General features: G+C 45.2%; 1 protein-coding gene across 1 annotated transcript in view; it reads left to right on the top strand.

The window, feature by feature from the left end:
• The window catches only part of PNO1 (partner of NOB1 homolog), a 71,065-nt gene that overhangs the window by 11,853 nt on the left and 32,347 nt on the right, over positions 1–26,865 (top strand). Inside the window, exons 2-4 of the mRNA XM_078649400.1 lie at positions 7,714–7,863; positions 23,332–23,415; positions 24,974–25,034. Of these exons, the coding sequence (XP_078505526.1) occupies positions 7,714–7,863; positions 23,332–23,415; positions 24,974–25,034 (295 nt within the window). The remainder of the gene's footprint in view (positions 1–7,713; positions 7,864–23,331; positions 23,416–24,973; positions 25,035–26,865) is intronic.

Raw genomic sequence — 26,865 nt, 5'->3', positions numbered from 1 at the left:
GTTGAAAAAGAAGAAGATAGAGACAATAACATATACCTCCTTAGAAGGGAAAATTATTGGATTATGAAACTACAGTCTTGCAGACCCAATGGTCTCAACGAACGTATTGAATATGCTTGTTACCTTTAAACATCTTGATCACTGTTAGAATAATGTTCCGGACTGAGGAAATGTAGTAGTTGCTGCATCCTTCTTTGTCATTGTACCTTGTTTATTATTTGTCACTTTAATGTTATGTCATTTATGATTTGCTTTTCCCTACATTGTGTTTCATGAATACGCATCTACACTGCTTTTAATATTGCTCAACATTCATTATTAATTAATACATTTACAATAACAGCACACAGGTTGCACATACCACATCCACATAGGGACCATAAGTCTAAACTAGACTGCCACGTTTACTCTGATTTATTTGTGTCACTTAGTCTACATGACCGACGCGTCTTTCACAATCTCTCTCAGTTCGTCTGAAATACAGACATTAAAATATGGCCCGTACATAGTCCCATTTCCATCACTATTTCCACCTGCAGTGTTTATTTTGTCAGAAACGCTGAGTTTACCGTCGTGAAAATCTTACCGAAGCCAAACTAACGGAGACCCGACGAGCGAATATAACAGTAAGTTCTTGCAATCACCGCCTAGCGAGGCATGGAAGAAGCACGTACTTGCAGACCTTTTAATGGGATTTACGATCATGAGTGGCACCCGATAATACAACCTACCGATATAATTCTTTTACAGTTTCTTTTAAAGCATCAAGAAACTGAAGAAATTCATCAAACTTTGTAAGTAATCAAGCCTGCATGTTGATTCGGTATCACAAACGTTCATTTCACCCGCCGCATTTACACTTTCACATTGCTGCGTGGCGTTACGCGATGGGCGAAGATAAAACAAAACATTCCCAATATATGTAGAGCGTTCACACTAAGGCACAATGCATCATCTATTTGTTCTTTATGATTCAGTTATGTAATAATTCTGGTTTGACGTATATTTTCATGTTAAGAATAGTGTGTATTGATTCTGTTCAATAGAGTGGCTCCCCGAGGAAGTGCTTAGCTGCTCGAAATGCATTGAAGCATTATGGAGTTAAATAATGCGGAAAACTATCGACTAGATCAATAAAGTTTCGGATTGAGAGCAAAATCAGAAGGAATATAATGAAAATGATGAAAGAATTTGAACTATAATAAAAAAGCACTATGAACACTTTCGTATTGAAAGAGTTGTAATTATTGGACATTCTCCCAGGAGAATAATTAAAGGCGAGTGCATGCAGGGGGATGCGACCAAATATATTGGAAGTACGATTTAAATACATAATTACACACCACATACAAGTACAAAAAAAAGACATTTTTTTATTAAAATCTTTTTTAATAAGGATTTTCAGTTGTATATAATGTCATCTTCATTTCTATAAAAGTAACAAATATTTAACACTTTTTATTATAACTCTTCAAGATAATGCGCAGCAGGCACAATACTCTACAATATAGCCAAAAAATTCGGCCTAAATGCTTGGTCTTGTAAGGCAGCCACCAGGTCTACAGTCCTAGCAATACAAATATATGCAGAATTACAGTTGGCAGAACAATGTCTCCTTATAGCTCTGACAAGCTAATTTACCCCATGGTTAGTCATATGATGCAGCGAACACCAAATCCTTTGCCTACTACTGTAATCTTTGAGATTACAGTTAAGAAAATACGTGTTTACACGCTTTAACATAGTCTAATAATAATCTACCCTTAAAAGACTAATGGCTTTAACATATGCATTTCACAATAAATATGTCGGGCCTACTGCATTTGTAATAAACAGATCAGACCTATGGCATCTGACATAGCTTTACTCCATGAACCAATCCAGTCAAAAGCTGGGAAGAGGAGAAAACCAGCAATGTAAATGTACAGGAATTTATATAGCGCAAATCACCGAGCGGTTTCTAAGCGCTTGCTTAGGGAACCCGTCCTGGTATTCCCCTGTGAGATAACCTCAGCAGGGTATCCGCAAGGTGAAAGCCAGGCATCCCGCCGCGAGGGGCCGTTGTGGAGATTAAGCAAGCTATTGCCCAGAGTCGCAGAGCGTGAATCGAGTAGGCACCGGAGCGAGAATTGTCGAGTCCATGGACATTTTAGGACTCAAGACCCCGCCGAGCCAGGAATTGAACCCTGGTCCCGGGCTGACCTCTGCTTCCAGGTCTGCCTCCTCTAACCAGTGAGCCACACTTCTCCACTAAGGAGAGCAATGAGGGAGAGCAACACACAGGGCAGGTGGAGAAGCACATAGGGATAGATTAGGAGAGATAGCTATGACGGGAGATTCACATGGGGGTGGGGAGAAGCACACGATAGAGAGCAACACAGTGTGCTGAGGAGAAGCATATAAAGGAAAGACCTGAAAATACATGCACTCTCCTGGTGTGCTTTAATCAAAAAGTAGTTCCCCTCGTGTGAGCAGTGAAAGGATACAAGTTAGCCAATCAAAATGATTGTTTAGAGGCTATACTCAAAGGGAGAGACAAACACAAGAAGAGATGGGCAAACAGGTGAATAAAAGGCAAGCAAGCAAATTATTTACAAAGCCAACCAATGGTAAGCAGTGGACAGGCACTAAGACCACTGAAAGTGGCAATAGGTCTTTGGCAACCACAGACAAATCAAGGCCTAAGAAAGTACAAACATACCAGCTATTCACACCATCTCCCCTAAGCAGTTCACTACGGGGAGTTGGAGGAGTGGAGAGGAAAGTCCTTCTTCTAACAGGGAAAAGCACCTTTGTGCCTGTTTTCTGGCTCCTCTGTCAGGCAGACTGCAAATTGAGCATAGCTAAAGGAAAACAAGCATTTGCAATGCAATAGGTCTCGCATTAGGAAAGTTTGAGCTATTGGTGTTGTAAATGACAATTTTTTTATTAATGTGTTGGTTTTGAAAATAGCGAAATTAATAGCTTTGTCATTGACAATGCCAATAGTTTTAACTTTCGCAAATATGACACCCATAGCATTTGTACTGCAATATGTGTTGTATTTACGTGACTTAGATGTTTTGATATTACAAATAACAATGGCTTTTAATTCTTTTAAATAATTAACACTTAAATGAAAGTTATTGTAATTTATAATAGCAATAGCTTAAACTTTTGTAAATGACTTTTGTTAAGATTATGTTCAGTGTATTTTATTGTGACGAAAACCCAAGAACAGAAGTGAAATATTAACATCTTTTTCTGACATTTGTAATGAAGCTTGAAACATTGAGAGAACATATTTCAACCAGTTGTTGTTGAATGGTTGCACAGATTGATGCTGTGGTGGCGCTGTGTGATGTGGTGGCGACGAGTGATGCTGTGGCGTTCAGTGATGCTGTGGCGTTCAGTGATGCTGTGGTAGCGCATAGTGATGTTGTGGTGGTGATATAGATAGAGGGAGGTCGATCGATAGAGGGAGGTCGATCGATAGAGGGAGGTCGATCGATAGAGGGAGGTCGATCGATAGAGGGAGGTCGATCGATAGAGGGAGGTCGATCGATAGAGGGAGGTTGATCGTTAGATAGAGGGAGGTCGATAGTTAGATAGAGGGAGGTCGATAGTTAGATAGAGGGAGGGCGATAGTTAGATAGAGGGAGGGCGATAGTTAGATAGAGGGAGGGCGATAGTTAGATAGAGGGAGGGCGATAGTTAGATAGAGGGAGGGCGATAGTTAGATAGAGGGAGGGCGATAGTTAGATAGAGGGAGGGCGATAGTTAGATAGAGGGAGGGCGATAGTTAGATAGAGGGAGGGCGATAGTTAGATAGAGGGAGGGCGATAGAGTGAGGGAGGGCGATAGAGTGAGGGAGGGAGGGCGATAGAGTGAGGGAGGGAGGGCGATAGAGTGAGTGAGGGAGGGCGATAGAGTGAGTGAGGGAGGGCGATAGAGTGAGTGAGGGAGGGCGATAGAGTGAGTGAGGGAGGGCGATAGATAGATAGTGAGGGAGGGCGATAGAGTGAGTCCGGGCGATAGATAGATGGTGGTGTGTGTGGTTGTGTGCGTTTGGTTGAGTGCCTGTGTGTGCCTGTGTGGTTGCGTGTGTGGTTGCGTGTGTGGTAATGTGTTTTTATCTACTGTTTATAGGGAGTGTTATCTGTCTCGCTCCTCCTGTCTGTCTACCTCTTTCTGTCTGTCTGCCTGCCTCTCACTGAGCATCAGAGCGCCTGCCACTCAGGGCCATGCACACCTCTCTTTTTGGCAAATAACGCCTGTGCGCCGGGGTTAAACTTGGCAAGCTCTTATTACTATACATTATGTTAAAAACCCTCCCATGCCACACAAGAGAGTAAATTATTAAATAGGCTTCTATTTAATTGCGAGAGAGAATTGTTCTAGTCCAATCAACTGAGAAGTTATAAGAGAGCAGAAGGGAAAGGAGGGCGCTGTACATATAACGTTGACAGGAAGAGGAAAGACAAATAGAATAAAGTGTGTGTGAGAGATAGGGAGTACGAGAAAGAGCGAAACACGAAGGGAAGAATGGAGACATTGAAAGGAGTGGTCCAGAGAAGAGAAAGAAAAAACTGGAGGTTAGAGAGTGGGACAGCGCGAGGATGCAAAAACGGATGAGAAGAAAACGAGAGACGGGCCACTGGTAAGGGAAGAGAGCGAGGGTGCGTGTGTGAGGGTATGAGAGAGAAGTGCCTAAACAGAGACCAGTGAGGAGAGACCCTAGGGGGTGAGTGCTATAAATTAATTTTAAAAGAAATAAACACGAGTTGTGCGAGGGAGGGGAGGGGCGGGTTGTCTCAGCCCTAAAAGGATGTTCTGGCATTGCGCAGAGCGCGGTGGGGAGCGGCTTCCTTTGAAGTCTGATTGGGGGGGAGCGGGGGAGCTGCAGCCTTTGAAGTCTGATGCCGAGGCACAGACAAATGGTGATGTGTGATGTGGCTGGCGATGATGTGCACGCGCCTGGCTCACATGAACTGTACGCGCTCCGCAGCTAGGTAGACTTTTCGGAACGCTTACTATAATCTCGCCTATCTATCCCTACGGGATAGAATAGGCGAGACCTAAACATATGTGCTGCCTACACAAAGACTTCACTCAAGGCACTTTGACGTGCTGCTTGCAGAGCCAATGGTGAGGCAGCATTTTTTTTTAAACTACAGAAGTGCTAGAACATAAAAACAAACACCATGGGAAAAATGTGAAGCTGTTACTATTTTTCATGGAGAGTTAGTTAAAAAACAAGGGTATTGTGGGATTTCGCATAAATTGGAGGAATTTCTCATATCTCAAAATCACGATGTGCTTGTTGAGCGGAATAGAGAGTCTGACTAGGGGTGGACATGTGTTAATGTTGTGAATTTCATTATGGGCATGCTTTCGTTCTGGTATCCCATCCCAATTTGGGGTGATGTGTTTCATGATCTTTTTTTTCTTTTATCCTTGATTTGTAGTTATTGCAAAGGAAACTTGACCTTCACCCTCAAATCTGTGATATGAGGTGAAACCCCTCATTGGAAAACTTGTAGAATTGTAGAGGGGTAATTGTTAATAATGGGGATGCTTTTCACCTAGGGGTTTTGATTAAATGAACAACAAGAGCAAAGGTCAAGCTGTCTGTTGTCACTCGTAACACCATAGGGGAAAACCATCCCCCTTATTCAGTTACCCATCTACAATGTTATGCTTTGTATGGCTTCCTCCAAATTATTTACTCTACTCAGATGAACAACACGGCAGGGGTATAGGAGGCATGGGAGCACCAACTTGAACAAAGACTGTTATATCTCGACCTCCTGTCCTTAGCTAGGTAGTTAATAAAAAAAATAATAACTACCTGATGTTGTGCCATCTCTGTTCTCATACCTCCAACCCATATCGTACATAGCATGATCCTCCCTACTTGCCCTATTATAATAGAAAAACTAGTGTCCTGCCACTCAAGTTGACCCAAATAAAAAAAACTGTAATTTCTTGTCTACCACAAAATTCTCTGCTTTTGTTCCCACCTGCAACTATGCAGACACAGTGGCTGCCTTGAGAGCTATATCAGCCAGGTCTAGAATTCCCCTGTCAGCTGCCTTTGCATATTTGCTGCTCACAAGGGAGTTGGTGGTTGGCAAGTGCAGAGCCTCACCAGTTTTGCCCTGCCTCACTGAGTTCTGCGGGGACCCAGGAGAGCTGAGAGATGGCAGCTGTGAAGTAGAAGTCCGCTGCTGTTCTCAGCTTCCTTTATGACCTAACAGCAGTGATATAGTAACATAGCTAACCAAATTTAGAATGAATATTCACGCTTCTGGCTGACAATGGAAACTACCATCTATATTCATCTTAACACCTTACCTGCGGGGGCAATTCCGCCACGTTGCGGGGGGGGGGGTTGAGCGCGGTGCTGCCGACGAGACCACTTTGTCATGAGTCACGGTGGAGCGGTGCTCATGAAGGCCTGGTCTCGTCACGACCCCATCCACTGATTAATTCGCCCGCACAGGCGGGGAATCAACCCCACTCGACGGCGGAGCGGGACCGTTCTGACGAGACCAGGTCGTCCATGACTCTTGACGAGCTGGTCTCGTTACACGCACCGAAGGGGTTAAGTGTGCTTTTCGTAACTCATGGAATGCATTCTTGTTGGCTGTTGTAAAACAACATTAATTATTCTTATTTTTAAATATATTTATGGGATTAAGTAGCCCCTGCCGTACTTTCTAAGGATATTGCAAGTCACAGCGGAGCTCCATGACCATATAAAGCAACATGGCAAAGTTTCATTATCTAGGTCTGGGTGGTGAACTCCACTCCATTCGCAGAGTTTTCTGCGCTCTTTGGAGCTCGCGAAGTGTAGAAAACTGCATAGTGCAGTGGAGTTTTTTCCCTGCTCGCAAATGGTCAGTTGAAGCTGAAGTTCGGATAGAATTTCTACCCGAGCGGCAGAAAAACCAGCGCGTACAGCAGAACGTGCTGCACTCCGCCATTTGCAGAACATCGCGGAGTTCTGAATATCAAAACTACACCCAGGCCTGTCCATTACAAGGTCATGGTACGCCGAGGTGACTTGCACTATCCTTAAGATAAATGGAAGTGGGTACATTATACCTTGTATTACATGCTGTCGCCATCACCTTTCCCACAAACTATTTAATTCTTTGGGTTAATACTTTGGGGTGTAACACTTTTTTATGAAAGAGAGCATTTTTGAAAACATGAAGAATAAAAATAGACTCTCCTGTGCAAAATTAAACACTTCAAAAAAGCTGCTAGTTATTGCAAAAATATATCAGAAGTCAGTTTTTTAAGGCACAGTAGAAACATGCAGAAAGATTCTAACTTTCATGTAATTACCAAAGTAGTGCAAAAATAAACGTGCAGCCACAAATGTCTATTTTTTTGCTACACAGGTTTGTATACAGGAATTGCTGAATCTCATGTATTGTAAGTAAATTAGACTCTGTTTTGCATTATGTATTGGACAACATTTAGCTCTTATGATTACTAGTTACCAAAGGGAATAGTTACCAGTTTTCAGTAATGTCAGTGCAGTAACACTTTTCAAATATAAATCCTTTGAGTATACTATTTATATGTTAAAGAAATGAAAACTGTGTTTTTTTAACATGTTATAGAATTTATACAAGTATTTAATCCTGTGAGAAATGTCTTCCTTTCCCTTGGATAAATTGACTGAGACTTGAAAAATACATAAATCGTCTTTTGTTCTAGGGTGACAAAGACGAAATGAGGAAAGTCCCGGTGCCCGCACACAGGTACACCCCTTTAAAAGAGAATTGGATGAAAATATTTTCCCCAATTGTGGAACACTTGCAACTTCAAGTCCGATTCAACCTGAAGTCAAGAAATGTGGAAATCAAAGTAAGCAATTCTATTAAAGAAAAGCAGCAATGGTATTTCTGCCATGAACGACCAGTGCCTGTCATGACTTGTATATTTAAGTGTGCACTGAAAGTTTAAACATTATTTTTATTTGTTTGATGTTTTTAAACTTTATTTCAATTTCTTTTAACTTAGTGAAGCAGTGTAATTTTGTTCCCAAATATTGATAAGACAACCACATATATTGCATACTCTTCATTAGGTACAAATGTGTATCATGATATTGAGGATTGCTGTATAACTGATTCAGTTGTATCCTACATAACAAAGCTCACAATGTGTACTGTGGTCTCCACTAATAATACACTAAAATTGTTTTGCTGGAAAAAGAAGCATTGCATTTTTTCACACATCTGTGAATTGTATTAAACCAACATTCTTTTGTGGCAGATTACAGATAGAAGTCCCAGAAAACCACTTCCCAAAGCTCTAGAAATGTTGGTTGATATTGGAGCCTACAAGAGTTTTGTAAAAGAAGCTGAGCATTGTGGGACAGGAGCAACATATATTGCACACACTTCACCTTCAAAGCCACATTAATTATATCCTATTTGATCTTGATGTATTGATGTTTTATGTGTGGCAAAATTGCACGCTTCACAGTATTTAACACACTGACTAGCCCATTAAAACACACTATTGTATTAAAGCATAATTTCCACATAGTCCACTACTACAGAGTATATAAAATCGGAGTATTGATAATGCCTATGGTGGCGATTAAGCAAGGGGCGACAATTGAGGTGACTTCATTATGGAATGCTAATTGAAGATAAGATTGAGATGCAGTTGTAAGGATACATTAAAAGAGACATAAAGCTAACTTTTAACTTCTACAACGTGTACTTCTTAAATGAGCCATTGGTTCCTTTTTTAGGTCTCGCTCCTAGCGTTGCACTGCGTAGCAGTGCTTCGCGCAGCGCGAGGCATTTTGTAATCGAAAAACGTGGTTTCAGCAGTCACTTTCGACTGTGAAACGCTTGTGCGTGTGCTTTTTTGTATAGTGTTACCCCATTGGTCTTTGCGTGCGTCTTATTGTAAAAGACTATTTACAACAAGGGGTGGTGATGGACAGAGTCTCTGAATTAAGCAGAGTACTCTCACCCAGTCAAGAGATCAGGGCTAGATCCAACACCGTTTTTTAGCTCATTGCACCATCCCAGTTTCAGAACCTGGCTGTATGCAAATTAGTCAGTCCCTGGCCCAGTGCATCATGGGAACAGGGCAGACCAGACTACAAAAGCCAATTCTTACACTGGGAAGGAAACAAGCTTCCGGGGACCGGTTTCTGCCATTTCAGGCGTCTTCGGCCCGGCTTGCTTGAATCCTGATGGTGCAATGAGCAAGGGACTCACATCTGAGTATACCCTTCCACGCTTAGGGTGGACAAAATTATTTACAACAAGGGGTGGTGATGGACAGAGTCTCTGAATTAAGCAGAGTACTCTCACCCAGTCAAGAGATCAGGGCTAGATCCAACACCGTTTTTTAGCTCATTGCACCATCCCAGTTTCAGAACCTGGCTGTATGCAAATTAGTCAGTCCCTGGCCCAGTGCATCATGGGAACAGGGCAGACCAGACTACAAAAGCCAATTCTTACACTGGGAAGGAAACAAGCTTCCGGGGACCGGTTTCTGCCATTTCAGGCGTCTTCGGCCCGGCTTGCTTGAATCCTGATGGTGCAATGAGCAAGGGACTCACATCTGAGTATACCCTTCCACGCTTAGGGTGGACAAAATTATTTACAACAAGGGGTGGTGATGGACAGAGTCTCTGAATTAAGCAGAGTACTCTCACCCAGTCAAGAGATCAGGGCTAGATCCAACACCGTTTTTTAGCTCATTGCACCATCCCAGTTTCAGAACCTGGCTGTATGCAAATTAGTCAGTCCCTGGCCCAGTGCATCATGGGAACAGGGCAGACCAGACTACAAAAGCCAATTCTTACACTGGGAAGGAAACAAGCTTCCGGGGACCGGTTTCTGCCATTTCAGGCGTCTTCGGCCCGGCTTGCTTGAATCCTGATGGTGCAATGAGCAAGGGACTCACATCTGAGTATACCCTTCCACGCTTAGGGTGGACAAAATTATTTACAACAAGGGGTGGTGATGGACAGAGTCTCTGAATTAAGCAGAGTACTCTCACCCAGTCAAGAGATCAGGGCTAGATCCAACACCGTTTTTTAGCTCATTGCACCATCCCAGTTTCAGAACCTGGCTGTATGCAAATTAGTCAGTCCCTGGCCCAGTGCATCATGGGAACAGGGCAGACCAGACTACAAAAGCCAATTCTTACACTGGGAAGGAAACAAGCTTCCGGGGACCGGTTTCTGCCATTTCAGGCGTCTTCGGCCCGGCTTGCTTGAATCCTGATGGTGCAATGAGCAAGGGACTCACATCTGAGTATACCCTTCCACGCTTAGGGTGGACAAAATTATTTACAACAAGGGGTGGTGATGGACAGAGTCTCTGAATTAAGCAGAGTACTCTCACCCAGTCAAGAGATCAGGGCTAGATCCAACACCGTTTTTTAGCTCATTGCACCATCCCAGTTTCAGAACCTGGCTGTATGCAAATTAGTCAGTCCCTGGCCCAGTGCATCATGGGAACAGGGCAGACCAGACTACAAAAGCCAATTCTTACACTGGGAAGGAAACAAGCTTCCGGGGACCGGTTTCTGCCATTTCAGGCGTCTTCGGCCCGGCTTGCTTGAATCCTGATGGTGCAATGAGCAAGGGACTCACATCTGAGTATACCCTTCCACGCTTAGGGTGGACAAAATTATTTACAACAAGGGGTGGTGATGGACAGAGTCTCTGAATTAAGCAGAGTACTCTCACCCAGTCAAGAGATCAGGGCTAGATCCAACACCGTTTTTTAGCTCATTGCACCATCCCAGTTTCAGAACCTGGCTGTATGCAAATTAGTCAGTCCCTGGCCCAGTGCATCATGGGAACAGGGCAGACCAGACTACAAAAGCCAATTCTTACACTGGGAAGGAAACAAGCTTCCGGGGACCGGTTTCTGCCATTTCAGGCGTCTTCGGCCCGGCTTGCTTGAATCCTGATGGTGCAATGAGCAAGGGACTCACATCTGAGTATACCCTTCCACGCTTAGGGTGGACAAAATTATTTACAACAAGGGGTGGTGATGGACAGAGTCTCTGAATTAAGCAGTGAGATAAATAACGGTGATGGATCAAGCCCTGATCTTTGGACTGGGTAAGAGTGGTCTGCTTAATTCAGACACTCTGTTCATCACCACCCCCTTTTCTGAATCGTTTTTGGCCACTATAGGTGTGGCAGGGTTTACTCAGACATGAGTCCCTTTCTCACTGCTCCATCAGGATTCAAGCAAGCCGGGCCGAAGAGGCTGAAATGCCAGAAACCGGTCCCCGGTAGCTTGTCTCCTTTCTGGTGAAGAATTGGCTTGGTAGTTTGGTCTGCCCTGTTCCCATGATGCACTGGGCCAGGGACAGACTAATTTGCATATAGCCAGGTTCTGAGCTGGGATGGGGCAGTGAGATAAATAACGGTGATGGATCAAGCCCTGATCTTTGGACTGGGTAAGAGTGGTCTGCTTAATTCAGACACTCTGTTCATCACCACCCCCTTTTCTGAATCGTTTTTGGCCACTATAGGTGTGGCAGGGTTTACTCAGACATGAGTCCCTTTCTCACTGCTCCATCAGGATTCAAGCAAGCCGGGCCGAAGAGGCTGAAATGCCAGAAACCGGTCCCCGGTAGCTTGTCTCCTTTCTGGTGAAGAATTGGCTTGGTAGTTTGGTCTGCCCTGTTCCCATGATGCACTGGGCCAGGGACAGACTAATTTGCATATAGCCAGGTTCTGAGCTGGGATGGGGCAGTGAGATAAATAACGGTGATGGATCAAGCCCTGATCTTTGGACTGGGTAAGAGTGGTCTGCTTAATTCAGACACTCTGTTCATCACCACCCCCTTTTCTGAATCGTTTTTGGCCACTATAGGTGTGGCAGGGTTTACTCAGACATGAGTCCCTTTCTCACTGCTCCATCAGGATTCAAGCAAGCCGGGCCGAAGAGGCTGAAATGCCAGAAACCGGTCCCCGGTAACTTTGTCTCCTTTCTGGTGAAGAATTGGCTTGGTAGTTTGGTCTGCCCTGTTCCCATGATGCACTGGGCCAGGGACAGACTAATTTGCATATAGCCAGGTTCTGAGCTGGGATGGGGCAGTGAGATAAATAACGGTGATGGATCAAGCCCTGATCTTTGGACTGGGTAAGAGTGGTCTGCTTAATTCAGACACTCTGTTCATCACCACCCCCTTTTCTGAATCGTTTTTGGCCACTATAGGTGTGGCAGGGTTTACTCAGACATGAGTCCCTTTCTCACTGCTCCATCAGGATTCAAGCAAGCCGGGCCGAAGAGGCTGAAATGCCAGAAACCGGTCCCCGGTAGCTTGTCTCCTTTCTGGTGAAGAATTGGCTTGGTAGTTTGGTCTGCCCTGTTCCCATGATGCACTGGGCCAGGGACAGACTAATTTGCATATAGCCAGGTTCTGAGCTGGGATGGGGCAGTGAGATAAATAACGGTGATGGATCAAGCCCTGATCTTTGGACTGGGTAAGAGTGGTCTGCTTAATTCAGACACTCTGTTCATCACCACCCCCTTTTCTGAATCGTTATTGTAAAAGACTGCACGCAATTGGCCCGAAGCACGCGCATAGCTCCTCCCATGGCCTATTGGTGTCTATTACGCGCACCAAGCGCGTAGTCGATACCAATAGGCCGTGGGAGGAGCTATGATTGTGCCCACACAGGCTTGACGTGCGCGCCACTTGTTTTTTTTTATGTGAATGTGAACACTTCAGAGGAAAATAACAAAAAACACCCCCCCCCTTCGTTGCTGCTGCGTCCGTGATCTCCCCACCCCCTCGTTGCTGCTGCGTCCGTGATCTCTCCACCCCCTCCCTCCTCGTTGATGATGCGTCTGTGATCTCCCACCCCCTCCTCATTGCTGGTGCGTGCGTGATCTCTCCACCCCCTCCCCCTCGTTGCTGGTGCGTCCGTGATCTCCCCCCCACGTTGCTGATGGGTCTGATCTCCCCACCCCCTCCACCCTCGTTGCTGATGCGTCCGTGATCTCCCACCCCACCCTTGTTGCTGATGCGTCCGTGATCTCCCAACCCCTCCCCCCCCTCGTTGCTTAGTGCGTGATCTCCCACCCCCTTCCCCCCTCTTTGCTAATGCGTCCGTGATCTCCCACCCCCTCCCCCCCTCGTTGCTGGTGTGTCCGTGATCTCCCCACCCCCTCTCGTTGCTGCTGCGTGCGTGATCTCCCCAACCCCTCGTTACTGGTGCGTCCGTGATCTCCCCACCCCCTTCTCCCCCTCATTGCTGGTGCGTGCGTGATCTCCCACCCCCTCCCCCCGCGTTGCTGGTGCGTGCGTGATCTCCCACCCCCTCCCCCCGCGTTGCTGGTGCGTGCGTGATCTCCCACCCCCTCCCCCCGCGTTGCTGGTGCGTGCGTGATCTCCCGGCCCCTCCCTCCTCGCTGCTGCGTGCGTGATCTCCCCACCCCCTCCCCCATCGTTACTGGTGCGTCCGTGATCTCCCCACCCCCTCCGCCCCTCATTGCTGCTGCGTGCGTGATCTCTCACCCCCTCCCACCTCGTTGCGGGTGCGTTCGTGATCTCCCCACCCCCTCGTTACTGGTGCGTCCGTGATCGCCCCACCCCCTCCCCCCCCTCATTGCTGCTGCGTGCGTGATCTCCCACCCCCTCCCCCCTCGTTGCTGGTGCTTGCGTGATCTCCCCCCCGCCCCCTCGTTGCTGATGCGTCCGTGATCTCCCCACCCCCTCACCCCCTTGTTGCTGATGCGTCCGTGATCTCCCCTCCTCTCCCCCTCGTTGCTGATGCGTCCGTGATCTCCCCTCCTCCCCTCGTTGCTGATGCGTCCCTGATCTCCCCACCTCCCCTCGTTGCTGATGCGTCCGTGATCTCCCCACCCCCTTCCCCCCCTTGTTGCTGGTGCGTGCGTGATCTCCCACCCCCTTCCCCCCCCTTGTTGCTGGTGCGTGCGTGATCTCCCACCCCCTCCTCTCCTCCCTGCTGGTGCATGCATGATCTCCCCTCCCCCCTCGTTGCTGGTGTGTCCGTGATCTCCCCACCCCCTCTCCCCTCGTTGCTGCTGCGTGCGTGATCTCCCAACCCCCCCCCCCCTTGTTGCTGGTGCGTGATCTCCTGACCCCCTCCCCCCCTCGTTGCTTGTGCGTGGAGAGTGTTCCTGTGGATATGTTTTATATGGTAGGGTGGTGGGAAAATTGAGATTTCACGTAGAGGAGTGCTGCGTAATACAGATAAGTGCATATCCCTACCGATTAATGTAACATTTACAAAACAAGCATTTGCAACGCAATAGGTCTTGCATTATTAACGTTTGAGCTATTGGCATTGGTAAATAATGCAACACCAATAGCTCAAACTTTAATAGTGCGAGACCTATTGCATTGCAAATGCTTGTTCTTTCTGCAGCATTTAATTTGATTTTATAAGTCAGTGGGCAAATAGCAACAAATACACCGTTGACATTATACAGGCACTACAAAATTCACAATATTTTCTACCATTGCCATACCTCGCTGGACCAGGAGACTTGCAAAGACCCCCTCCCCTGCCTCCTTTATATATCAAAGGCAACAATCCAGGCTCCATATAGCGATCTTACCATTAGGCACGCTTATAATAGCAACTCCATGCATCTCTATTCCTCCCCGCATGGTATAGATGTCCACATGTACATTTCTCCACAAATCTCAGATTTTATTGAATTTTTGGGGGTGCCCTCATGCTTTGTAGACTAATTCATACGCTTGCGTAGATCGGGGTTTCTTGGTAACAGTGTCTGATCATTTACTTTATACAGGCTTCAACAGTGACTAAAGATTTGATCGCCTTAAAGATAAAGTAGACAAACATGATGAAAGACTCATCTGGATGGAAAAAGTTACGTTTTTGTCTTCTTTTTTTGGGTCTTATGCCTTCCACTGCTTCGGTTGGACTTACTGGTGATGTGTCTTGAGGTGGGCTATTGGTGCCAAGATGACTTGGGTCTGTCCTGCTGCTAAAGTCGATATTTGGTGTATCTCCCTTTTGTTTTGCAGCTACTCCTGGTTCTGTAGTTATGGACTCTTGGGTGAGGTCTAGAAGCCGCAGGGAGCTGGGGAGAGGTTTTAGCTGCTGGAGTAAGACGAAGTGTGAATTGGCTAGTCATTGTTGTTTCAGGTTGTGTCGGCAGTTGGTTGCCCCTTTTTTTCCACGGTCTCTTTTGGTGGTTGATTGGTCCTATTATCAGTTCGGGCCCCAGAAAGGCCTTTAGTTCGTTGAATGAGCTGGCTAGAGTACCTAGTAACGTGCTCAGTTTTTCCAATATTGGAGAGCATTTACACCTTGGGGTTAGCTCTCTAATGTCATTTTGGGCCCTTCTGATGAGATTGTTTAATTGTGAGATCTTGCCATCGATCCCAGCCACATGGGTGGCTACGGTGTGCAATACCTCTATTTGGGTTTTCATTTTTGCTGCATGGTACTCCATGGCATTGAACACTATAATATCAGAGGATCACACACTCCACGTTATTCAATATTCATCAAATTATGTACTCCGCTTGTAGCGTGCAGTAGGGGTTCACTCTCCAATCCTAGAGTGTGTTAAATAAATAATTCAAAAGCATTTCCCGCTGGAATTCATCCCCTCTTTGCATTTCTTGGAATCCTAACCAGTAGAATTGTTTGTGAAGTTCATAAATCTTAAACACAATTGGAGAATCAAATTTTCGAATTCCGTTTTTTATTCATAGAATTTCCAATTAAATGAATAGGTAGTTTTCATTTATATCCATACTAAATGGTAAATATAAACTTCAAAACTCAAAGAGCTGGTTTATAAACAAATGTAAACAGTCCCTTCCCGATGCATTTCTGGCCATATTACCCCTTCATCTGGGGATCACCAATAAAGCTCTTCAGTCAGTGAAGGCGCGTATAAACGCTTTCTCCCGTCCCATGGACAGCATATGGCATATATGCCGTTGCTGGTACAATTGCTCATCTTTTTCAGTTGGTACACTTGTACACCCACCCTAGGCTCTTATTTGTTCATGTTCCGGAGAGTAACTGTGCAGTTCTGATATTTAAAATGTTCAACAACTGGTGGTAAACCCCATGATGTGATGATTAACTGATTAGAATTTAATCTTGGGGTCTAAGTTAGAGCATACACCAAAATGGTCACCAAGATTGCTGCCTCCCATAGGAGAACAAGGGGAAAAACTTGAAAAATTGAGTAATTACGTAAAGTTTTTCCAAATTCTTCTGCTCATCTGATTGCTAGCAGAACACATGTAGAGACAAAAAGTATCGGGGTGTTAATAGCATGTGACTGCGGTTCAAGTAGAACCTCTCTTGGACAATACCCGGCATGATTTAGGGTGCATCTAATGAGACAGCTTGTATAACCCCTGGTTTGTTAATGGGTTTCACATGCACTGTTCACAGGCACTGGTTCACAAGCAATAAGTGTTCACTTTATATTCACTACATCCATTTTTAGGTTTCGCCTGGCGTCCACTGCGCAGCAGTGTTCGCGCAGGCGAAATCTTATGTTAGACAGTACGGGGCTTTGTCCCGCCTCTCTCTTCCATTGGCTAGCGCCATAAATGGAGGCTAGCCATTGGAAGAGAGATGTGTCAATCTTCGCGGGAGCAGATTCGTGGGCGTTCCGCTGTTTTTTTTGCTCTCCACCCCTTTGCGATCGTCATTGCGGCGGTGGGCGGTAGTTTATTTATATATATTTTTTTTAAAGGTTTGTTTTGGCCATTTTGAAAGTGTCGTTTGCAGGGATGGGTTGCGCGATTTCAGTTTCCTGGCTTTGCTAGCAGGTAAGCGGCTTTTGCACTTTGTATGTCTATCCCGCCCCCCCTCCCGCTGTCCGTGTGCCCGTTCCCGCCCCCTCCCGCTGTCCGTGTGCCCATTCCCGCCGTCCCTCCTGTCCCCGTTTCTGTGTGCATAAGTTGCTGTAAACTCTGCAGGAAGATCTCGTCTGTGTGCCGTATTATAAATCTCCGGCGGAATCTCCCTGTATTTGTTGTTTCCGTTGCTGTAAGATCTGCAAGAGGCTCCCCCTACAACCCTTTGTTTGTGTGTCTGTCTTGTGGCATTACTGTGAGGTGCGAATCGGAATCGCCCTTTGACCCCTGTGTATGTAAGTTCAACTGTGTGCCTCGTGTTACAGTCAGCGCAGCGAGGAGCTCACCCTTAAGTGCCTGTAGGTCTTGTGGTACTGCAATCTCAGTAGCAATGCCCTCTAGCCGCGGTGTGACTGCATACATCCCCCATTACCTCGGTCTCCCCAAGCACAGGCTGACAGAGCCCCCCGTGAGATTTCCAAGGAGGAGTGGGGCGGGCATGAATGAACCGCCTCTTTGCGATCATCAGGGCCATTTGTTTCCAGGATGTCAAAGATCAAACTAACGTTTAATAAGCCATGTGACCCATGTCTGTGGAGGGCGTACCATTCCCCCTTCCCGTGAAACACATATTTCTGCTGCGAAGAGTTCCCAGCAGCAACCTCGGAGCCCTTCCAGGCATTTGCTGAAGTCCAAGCAGCCACCATGCTTGGCAAGCGACCTGGGGAGAGGGGAGGGCGCTCTGGAATTCATTTCCTATCCCCAAAGCTCTTTGAATTTGGGGTCCTTTATGATCACAAAGGGAACTGTGAAGCGTTTGTTCCGACTGGGCTTGAATTTGCCTCCCCCCCCCCGGCCCCCTCCCCCATTTGCCTCCCTTCCTCCAATTTATTTATTTATTTATTTATTTCATGCGATTTTATATAGCGCGAACATTACCCAAAGGTGTCATGTTTCAGTCATGACCCCGGTCGGTCCGGAGTTTACTACCCCCCACCCTGCCCCTCCCTCGGCCCGCCCCACTGCCCGCAGCACTCCCTCCAGGAGCCGCGACTGCACACACACGCACCAGTACCTGGCATGGGATCAGCTGTAGGTTCCACCATCTAATAATCCGTATACAATAGTTCACTCTTACCAGGCTGGCATTCACGGGTTTCAGACAGAGCTGCAAGTGGCTTTATTATAGACATGTTATTTTCAAGGCACGAACCAAATTAAAATGAGTAAACAAAGGTTTAAATCAGCCACAGTTCACGTATGCCGCCGTTTGCAAGTGAACTGAGGGACTTTAATCAAACCCTGATCACATTCACACAAAGCGCCTCTCTTCACTGTTAGCAGGAGCATGGACGGTAATGCGACCCTTCAAGGTTTCAATGAACAGCAGCACGAGTCTTGACTCTTTGTCACTGATTGGAGAGGAAGCAGGAGTGTTATTTGTCTGCAGCAAACATACTCTCTGCTAAGCAGGCCAGAGCCCTCGTGGCGCTAACAAAAGGAGAGCTTAAGTTCTGTTTACTCGGACAATGCACTGTATGGGCAAACCCTCGGGTCACAGCAGTGACTGAGGTGCAAGTCCAGCATGTTAATGGGGTCACAGCAGTGACTGAGGTGCAAGTCCAGCATGTTAATGGGGGTCGATATCATTTAAAAGCAGGGGGTCTGTGTGGTGGGTGGGTGCGTGTGGCTCTGTGCGTGTGTGTGTGTGTGTGTGGCTGTGTGGTTCTGTGTGTGTGTGGGTGCAGATGCAATAGGTCACGCATTTGCGAGAGATTAAGCTATTGGCATTGTAAATGACAATGCCATTTATTTATCTGTTTTAAAAAACAACACATAAATAAAACGTTTGTCATTTACAATGCCAATAGCTCTAACTTTTGCAAAGGCGAAACCGTTGCATTGTAAATGCTTGTTGAGTAAAGTTATGCTGATTTTCGTTTCTTTGTGCTTTGAGATATTTATATAAACTCCATATTCTATTTAGTACTGCTTTTTGTGTTCTTAATAATTGTGAAATGTTTTGTACTAATACCTGTGTAGATACTGCTGCAGATATTATAGATTACCCCAGTCTCAGCTGGGTCTACGGGTTCCCCTGTGATGTGTTTTGTTGAAACGGAATAAAGCACGATCTACATGATCACCTCTGTCCACCCCCTAACAGCACACTTCTGTGTAATGAAGCGAACGCCCATCCCATGCACTCTCGTGGGGATTTAAGCTAGCCTAGCTGATATGGGGTGATACCCCAAATTCTTTCCCAGGATGCTTGTTTCCGGTCCAGGGAAGACCTAGTTTGGCAGTTTGGGCTGGACTGTTCTCATGAGGAGCAGGGTCAAGGCTGACTTGCATATGGCTAGGTCTAAACAGGGGTGGCATAATGTGCAAAACTACAATGATTCAAGCCAGTTCTGTGACTGGTGGTTGAAAGTTTCCGCACTCCGTCCATCACCTTGTCATGATTGTACAAAACCAACAGGGTGTGAGTTCAAAATTCAATAGTACAATCAAAATCCTTAAATATTTATTTGAACAGTGAATTAAAACAATCCCAATATTTTTTTTTTTATATAAAGGTTCGTAAAGGAGATTTAAAGTGTGGGCTGCAACTATAACTAAGTGCGTCTTAGTAGTCAGATGCACACAACGGGTCCGCTTGTATCACCCATCACCCCCTTCTGTCCCCCCTTCCATGAACTGCTGGACTGTTAATCTAGCGGGAAAATGGCAGCTATAGGAAAGGCCTCCAAGAAATGGCCAGACAGTACTCTGCCAACAAAACCAACAGGTCGTGAGTTTCAAAAGCCAATAATGATACCAATTGAACAGTGAATAAAAAAAAAAAGAATAAAGCCACAAATTCATACAGGTTTGTGATGGAGCTTTAACGTGGGTTGTGCAACCAGAAGAAAATGTGTCCAAGTAGTCTTCCTATTAGTTACCGTGGTAGGCCAAATGACTGCATCAGGGAAAGGCACAATTTCAGGGTCCAAGTACCCTCCAATATGGTCACAATAACAGGGTTAGCAACTCAAATGAGGGACAGTCTGGAGACTAGGGAAGTATATATTACAAGATGTGGCCAATAGAGATAACATTTTCAAAGCTATAGATGACTATGTTGAGGCAAACGATACAGGGAAGGTTTCTCCTGCAACCTTTAGGAATATTTTTGAATCTGTTATAAGAGGCAGGACAATCGCAACCGTATAGGTGCTTAACCGCATGCGCGCTAGCGGTTTTCCCCGCTGTGCGCTGGGTTTTTCAAAAACCCGGGTTACATGACGAGCTTAGCTCGTCATGAGCGTACGAGAGGCGTAACTCATGACGAGCTGAGCTCAGCATGAGCGTCGAAGGAGTTAAAAGAGGTTTTCAGAAACCTAAACCAAGATTAGGAGGCAAAGTTAGTGCACCAGGATGGCTTAAATTGCAGTGCTGAATCAAATGCATAGCGTAAGAGTGTTTAGTAGGTTTAATAGTCCATACACTATTATTCCTGTTGCTGCACCGTTTGTTTATTGGTCATAGATTATAGAGCTAACAGTTAATTTAAACATTTAACATTAACCACCCTTCACCCGTACCCAACTTCACACTGCCACTGACAGTGTTCACTTCTATCTCATGGTAGAACTTCTCTTCAGCTTGAGGTCATTCCCACAGAAGTGTTTCTTCTAGACTACGTATTTTGTGCCTTTGATACATTAGTCAGATAGTCCATCACATCGGCTTAAGGTTACAAGGATAGATAACAAGTTCAGGTTTTTTAATCTCAGAGGAGGGGGTGACTGCACTACACCCACTAACAAATATGCAATTACTGGGCCCATAGCCACATAAAAACTGACTTTCCTGACTGTCAGATGTGTAGATAGTTTCTCCATAGCCATAAATCTCCTCAAACATGCGAACCATTGTGTTATCAGGGGCAGGGGGTGGGATAGGCCACAGTTGGTATGGCTGCCCCAGTAAAACTTTTGTAGTGTTGTAGGATATCGACACCAGCCTAATAACACCTTAAAGGGAGCTTCTCTACTTTCAATAATGAATACACTTTAATCTAGGCCAATCCATACTTTTTGGCATTGCTTGTCTGAGAGCTTGGTCCCAGTGTGGCCCTCCCATCTGTTACGGAGAAGCACCGGCAAATGGGCATGGGCAGACCTAAAAGTACGAACTACTGTAATGACACAACCTTGAGGCATGCAGGTTAATAGAGTGAAGGGATCTTGTAAAACTGAAAAAGAAGGCATCTGAAACGGGCAATAAAGCCAATTGAATGCTTCAAGCACTATTGTAGCTAAGATTAACATAAAAAAGGCCTGCAAATTGCTGATACAAACTTAAGTTTGATAGCTAAGCAGGGTCATACATGTTACACTAAGCACTTCCCTATGGAACAGAACATAAACCCCTCTGGCATTTTCGTAGATGCTCTTCTATTCCCTGAAGGAGCAAGCAGCAGAATTGGGGGCCCTCTGTGCCAGATAGAACCAATGTGGGAGGAAGTGCGTTTTACAAAACACAGTGAATTTCAGTTTCTCACATTGCTCCAGATAAAAGGCATGGCAACGCCACCGGAGGGGTGTGCTCTCACTTCTAAAAATCAGTTATATAAAACATATATGTTCAAGATAGTAGCTCTCTGGTTTATGACAGCATACATTCTTCTTAAAACATGAATAGTTTGTGTTCCCCTAAACATAGGTGCAATTGTTGATGGAAATCGATAGAAATAGATGAGGAGAAAGTTATAGATAACAGAGGGTTGTTAAAAAAACAATTGATTAGATGAATGGAAAGAAACCACACAAAAAGAGAGCTTTGTGGATGAGACTTAAACAATTTAAATGGGTGTTGCAGAGGGGGCGTGGCCAAGATGGCGGCGAGAGCGGACGTGTAGATCTTCTGCTCCCGACGACGGCCGATTTCCAGCACCGGTTCTGACATACCGGGACCCGCGATACTGGGCCCCGGCGCTGTCAGAACTGCGGACAGCACTAACGGGACCGAGGAATCCGCCAGGGGCAAGGCGGCAGCGCGATACCGCGAGCGGCCTGGGGCTCGGAGGCCGCGGGGCACCCGTCCCCCCACGGCGCTCGGATAGAGGCCTGGCCCGCACGGGGGTGTAGGGAACTGGTACGCCCTGCATCGGCGGATGTATGAGCCTTGGAAATGGATAGCAAACAGGACCCTCGGTGCTGGCGCGGATGTGGTCAGATTGGCACATTGGTGCATGTGCTCTGGGACTGCCCACTTTTACAGGAATACTGGAGCCAGATATTGGGAGAGGTAGACACACACTTCGAAACAGAGATCCCCCACTTCCCCGCTTACGTGCTCCTGGGGTTGCCGAACGCACTGACTTACCCACTGAAATCACGAAGAGGTCATCTGATAGCGATCACACTGGGGTCAGCAGTGCAGAACATAGTGGCGCAATGGCGAACCAAACACATCCCCACATATCAGGGGTGGCTACATCGTCTATGGATGGTTCTGGGCATGGAGAAACTGTCATTGTCCAGGGCGGGGGAGGAGGCGAACTATGTGGAGTTATGGAAACCATTCCTGTCCCTGCTAGCGTCTGAGTTCACGGAGGTGACCTGTCCTAAGTATCTCAGTCTGTTGAGATTGACAGACACCGACACAGATCCCAAGACACGTTGACTTACCAGTGAAGATTGAGGAGGCCCTAGGCAGCGGCGAAAACGGACCATGGACCAAAGGGAGGGGGGGCGGTGGGAGTTTGGGAGGGGGGTGAGGGTTGCCGGGGGGGTTGAGGGATGAGGGCTTGGGAGAAACTGGGACTGTTTAAGAGGGGTCCTCCCTTCTTTTCCTTTCCGTGTTGTTTTGGGTTGGTTTCTGAACTCCGATGTAGGGGGGTCCTGCAGTGACTGATAACCATAGAAGCATAGGAAGGCGCTCGGAGAGGGACTGTCGAACATTCAGCGGCCGTAAGGCAGAGAGCTGGGCTACAGACCTTTCAACAGACGGGGAAGTAGTGATGGCCTTAGATGCTCTCCATCCACATTCTGTTTATGACGCAGCCGGCCCTGGTTGGGTTGTAGGCGGCTTGCTGTGTATAAGACTGTTTGCCCATGACGTACTCAGGGGTTTGTGCCTTCCTTACTACTGCTCGGCGGGTATGTCCTCGGACAGATCTTCCACTCTCTCATGTCACCACTGTTTTTCACATGTTGTATCTTCAATAAACATATGTAATACTAAATGGGTGTTGCAAAGGAGAAGGGAGGGGGACACTTAAATGGACATTACAGGGCAGTTATTCATAGGTGCTCAGACGGATGCATGGATTTGAATACCTGCTGTATATACTAACCAGTGTACCAAATAACTGTTAACACCCAGAGTATATTATCTATTCACAGTATCACCACTGTCAGCACAGCAACTGGAATGGACGACATGGCCAATTGAGCAATTTGCATGTTTTTTCTGCCTTAATTACTTATAAAAATATTTTAAAATATTTTTTTGCAGACATGTAAAGAAACTACGGATGTTGGTGCTCTAACGAAAGCTACTGATTTTGTGAAGGCGTTTATTCTTGGATTCCAAGTTGAAGTAAGTAAATATTTAAATGAAATTAGAGCTCCATAGTGGACTCTTACAAAATATTTAACTTATTAAAGATTATAAATTGATAAAGTATTATAGAAGTATACGTTATTGTGCATGGTAACGTTATCCCTGCACACCCACTTTTATTTAATTATTTTCTCAATTCGGCAGTTCATTGGTGGTAGCGGGGTAATAATCTACAGCCAAGACACTTTTGTTTGAATGATCCCACTTGCGCATGCGCTAATGTTTCAGAAAAGCAAACCACCATTCCTTAGATTCCTACAGTAATTTCAATAGTTGCTCTGATGGCAACACACTGCACGTGTTCTCTCAAGAAGCCAAAGTACTAGTTGGGTATTCAACATCTAGTGAGTTCCCCTTGATAATTTACTAACAGCACATAAAGTACCTTCCCCCATGTAGTACATTTTCAAAAGGATTTCACTCAAGGCAAAAGGCATAACCACTCATGCCTCGATTCTGGGGTGAAATTGCTCTATAAATGGCTGCTGTAAGACGGAGTAGTGTATCACTTGGAATTTGCCTTTCAAGCCACATGCTACAGTAGCCTTTTTGTTAATTTCCACTTACCACATCACTGAGTGGTATTCACAATTGAAGGACCCTCCGAAGTAGCCCGGAGAAGTAAAAATATGTTTGAGGTGTGGAAGAGGCAGACTCGACTGGTGCATTGAAGCGGGAATTGTAATGCAGGCCAGACTGTATATCCACAACTTATTTTACATTAGTTGTCTACACATTTAGTAGGTTTTGCATTTATCTGTTAGGCAAAAACTCCCATCTCAGTCCGTTTTGGCTGGTAGGAGCGTGGTTTCTAAATGTCTGCTCAAGCTTGCTTAAATAAACTTTGAGCTGGAATATTTCCATTGACCTGCTTTGTACTGTGATGTATGTATGTTTTTTTTTTGTACTTTTTCAAAAAAAGCTGTGAAAGTGTTCGGAACCTAACATACGGCAATGTCACAGGCACAAATATCTAATAAACGTTTTCAGTAGTAAATCTAAAATTGGAAGTAGGGGACTGATTTAGTAATTTTATACTTATGTAAGCTAATAAAGCAATAGCAACTTCAGAGGAACTCAATATGGTGCTTGTGTTTTTGAGGGTGAAGCTGCCCTTCTCTGAGCCAGTTAATTTAGGAAGTCAAGGAGGGCGTAGGACAGCTAGGTGAAAACCTCGCAGTACTCTGCAGTGGAGATATATAATTTCTGTCCATCCTCTGTAGAATCTACCTCACCCAGGAACTTACTTCTGAGGCCAGAATGGCAACCCTAAATCCATTGCTAATAAGTGCTGTCAGGCATTGACTACTCATAGGTTAACACACTTCTCATGAAAATCCATTGTAAGGGGTAATTTAACAATAGAGTAAAGATTCTGAGGTATTTGTCTGCTATTTGTTTGACAGGTACATATGCCGATGGGCTGTAACATATTGGCAGACCTTTCAGCCAGTGGTGGCACCTCACAGGCAGGATTTGATAGTGTGTTGAGGACTTCCTGCGTGACACCAACTGTAACCTTTTAATATTTCAGGATGCTCTAGCTCTAATTAGACTGGATGACCTCTTCCTTGAATCTTTTGAAATCACAGATGGTAAGTACTTCATTCATAACAAATCTGCCATTCATTTTGCTTTGCCTCTTGCCCTGCTGTATTGGTAAGATAAGGCACTTGCATGATTTCAATGTAAACCATGGTAAACAAGAAGGGTGTTCTGCAATGGGACAAAGATATTTTTTTCAGGCATGTTCACCATAAAGAACCATTAATTGTAGGGAGCAATGAGAATGGACTCAATTGACACTTAACCTGAATTGCCTTAAATTATTTCAAAATATGTGTTTTGTCTTGAGAGTATTGCAAAGTAAATCACTAGCATGTCGTTATGATCTGTACCATACCAAACTATTCAGGAAACCCAAAAGCAGTGGGTATCTAGCTAACATTACCAGTGCCCCTTGCTCCTGACCAACATGAGTTTAATGTTTGATTTGCTGATGGGACAGAAGCTTTAAAGTGAATATTGCAATAAAAAACGAATTCCTCTTCAATGTTGACAAGGACAGAGGTAGCCAGTGTTTGTAAAGGCACATTTTCTCTATCCCATTCTCTATCGTGAGGGAAATCTTGACCGGTAGAGACGACTACCCAGTGTCATCTAAGAGAAGCAAGGTTAAGCAGCACACCAGAATGTCCTGTCCAGAGCATGGACTCTCCCACAAGCCCCATCTGCCATTATGTTATGAGGTGGATTCATCCTCTATATTAATGGAAATTAGAATTGAAACATTTCAACGTTGAGACGCTGAGTTCACTACAAACTATAGAGATAAGTATGCTCTACTCAATACCTCAGAAACCATCAAAATGAAGTGTTCCTGTTTTCTGAGGCTGCTATATACACTGTATTTTCAGCTTCATTCTCTTGGCGGTTTTTCTGTTTCATGAGGCTACATAGATTTCTGCTGTTTCATCCATATATAGATAATACAGTTGTGACTGGCTGAAAGCAAATTGTGTGTCCTACTGATCCCTGTGGTATTTATAATTCACAATAGGTGATTATGATCTGCCTCAATGCAAACATTCCCTTGCCATCTTTTCTCTCCCTCTCACCCTGCTTTTGCTCCATCCCTCATTTGTCCTACTTTTCTTCCATATTCCTCCTTGTTTTCTCTCATCCCTCTCTTCCTCCCTCATTGTTTTCTTTTACGGAGTCTTCCTCTATCCCTCCCAATTTTTCTTCCTCATGCACTCCTTCCTTCTTGCCATCCCTTATTCTTCTTCCTAATTTTCCGTCTCTCATTGTTGTTTCTCATTCTGTCTCCCATCTCCATTCTCATTTCTTCAATTCTCTCCTTCCATTGCTGTACTGTAAGCAGCTGATAGAACTGTAGGGGTTTACATCACTGGGTCCTCATTCAGTTAATAAATAATTATAGTATCCCCTCCCATTTCTGGGATCCTGGTAAACCTTTTTTTACAAGAGAAATGGATCTCTCCACTTCGAAAAGCACAATGGTTGTGAAAATGAAGCATTTTTTGGGCAAAATGAAGCCTTTATATCTATATACTCGACACCCATTAGAAATGGGATTAAAACCTACGCAGACACATTTCTGCCACTGACCGGTTTTATTTTCTCCCTTTTAGAAATGGTAACTGTTCCATTAGACATGCATCCTTTCATAGTGAAAAAAGAACTTCACGATTACTTTAAGGTAGCCAAGAGGCTTCACGGTCCTAGAAGGGCAGTTGCAGTTGGTACATCAATTCATTCTAGTGGAGGGAGCAGGATGGCACATTCAAGTTTTGCTTCCAGGGAGAATAATAGTGAATTTAAAGTAGCTGCCGTAAACTAATGTAACACAAGTATCTTTTTTTTCGAACCATCAATAATATTCACAAACGTTAGATTAGAGTA

This window comes from Lissotriton helveticus, chromosome 6, assembly GCF_964261635.1.
Source record: "Lissotriton helveticus chromosome 6, aLisHel1.1, whole genome shotgun sequence".
NCBI classification, from domain to species: domain Eukaryota; kingdom Metazoa; phylum Chordata; class Amphibia; order Caudata; family Salamandridae; genus Lissotriton; species Lissotriton helveticus.
Note: the sequence above shows the minus strand (reverse complement) of the source record. Positions and strands in the feature narration are given on the sequence as shown.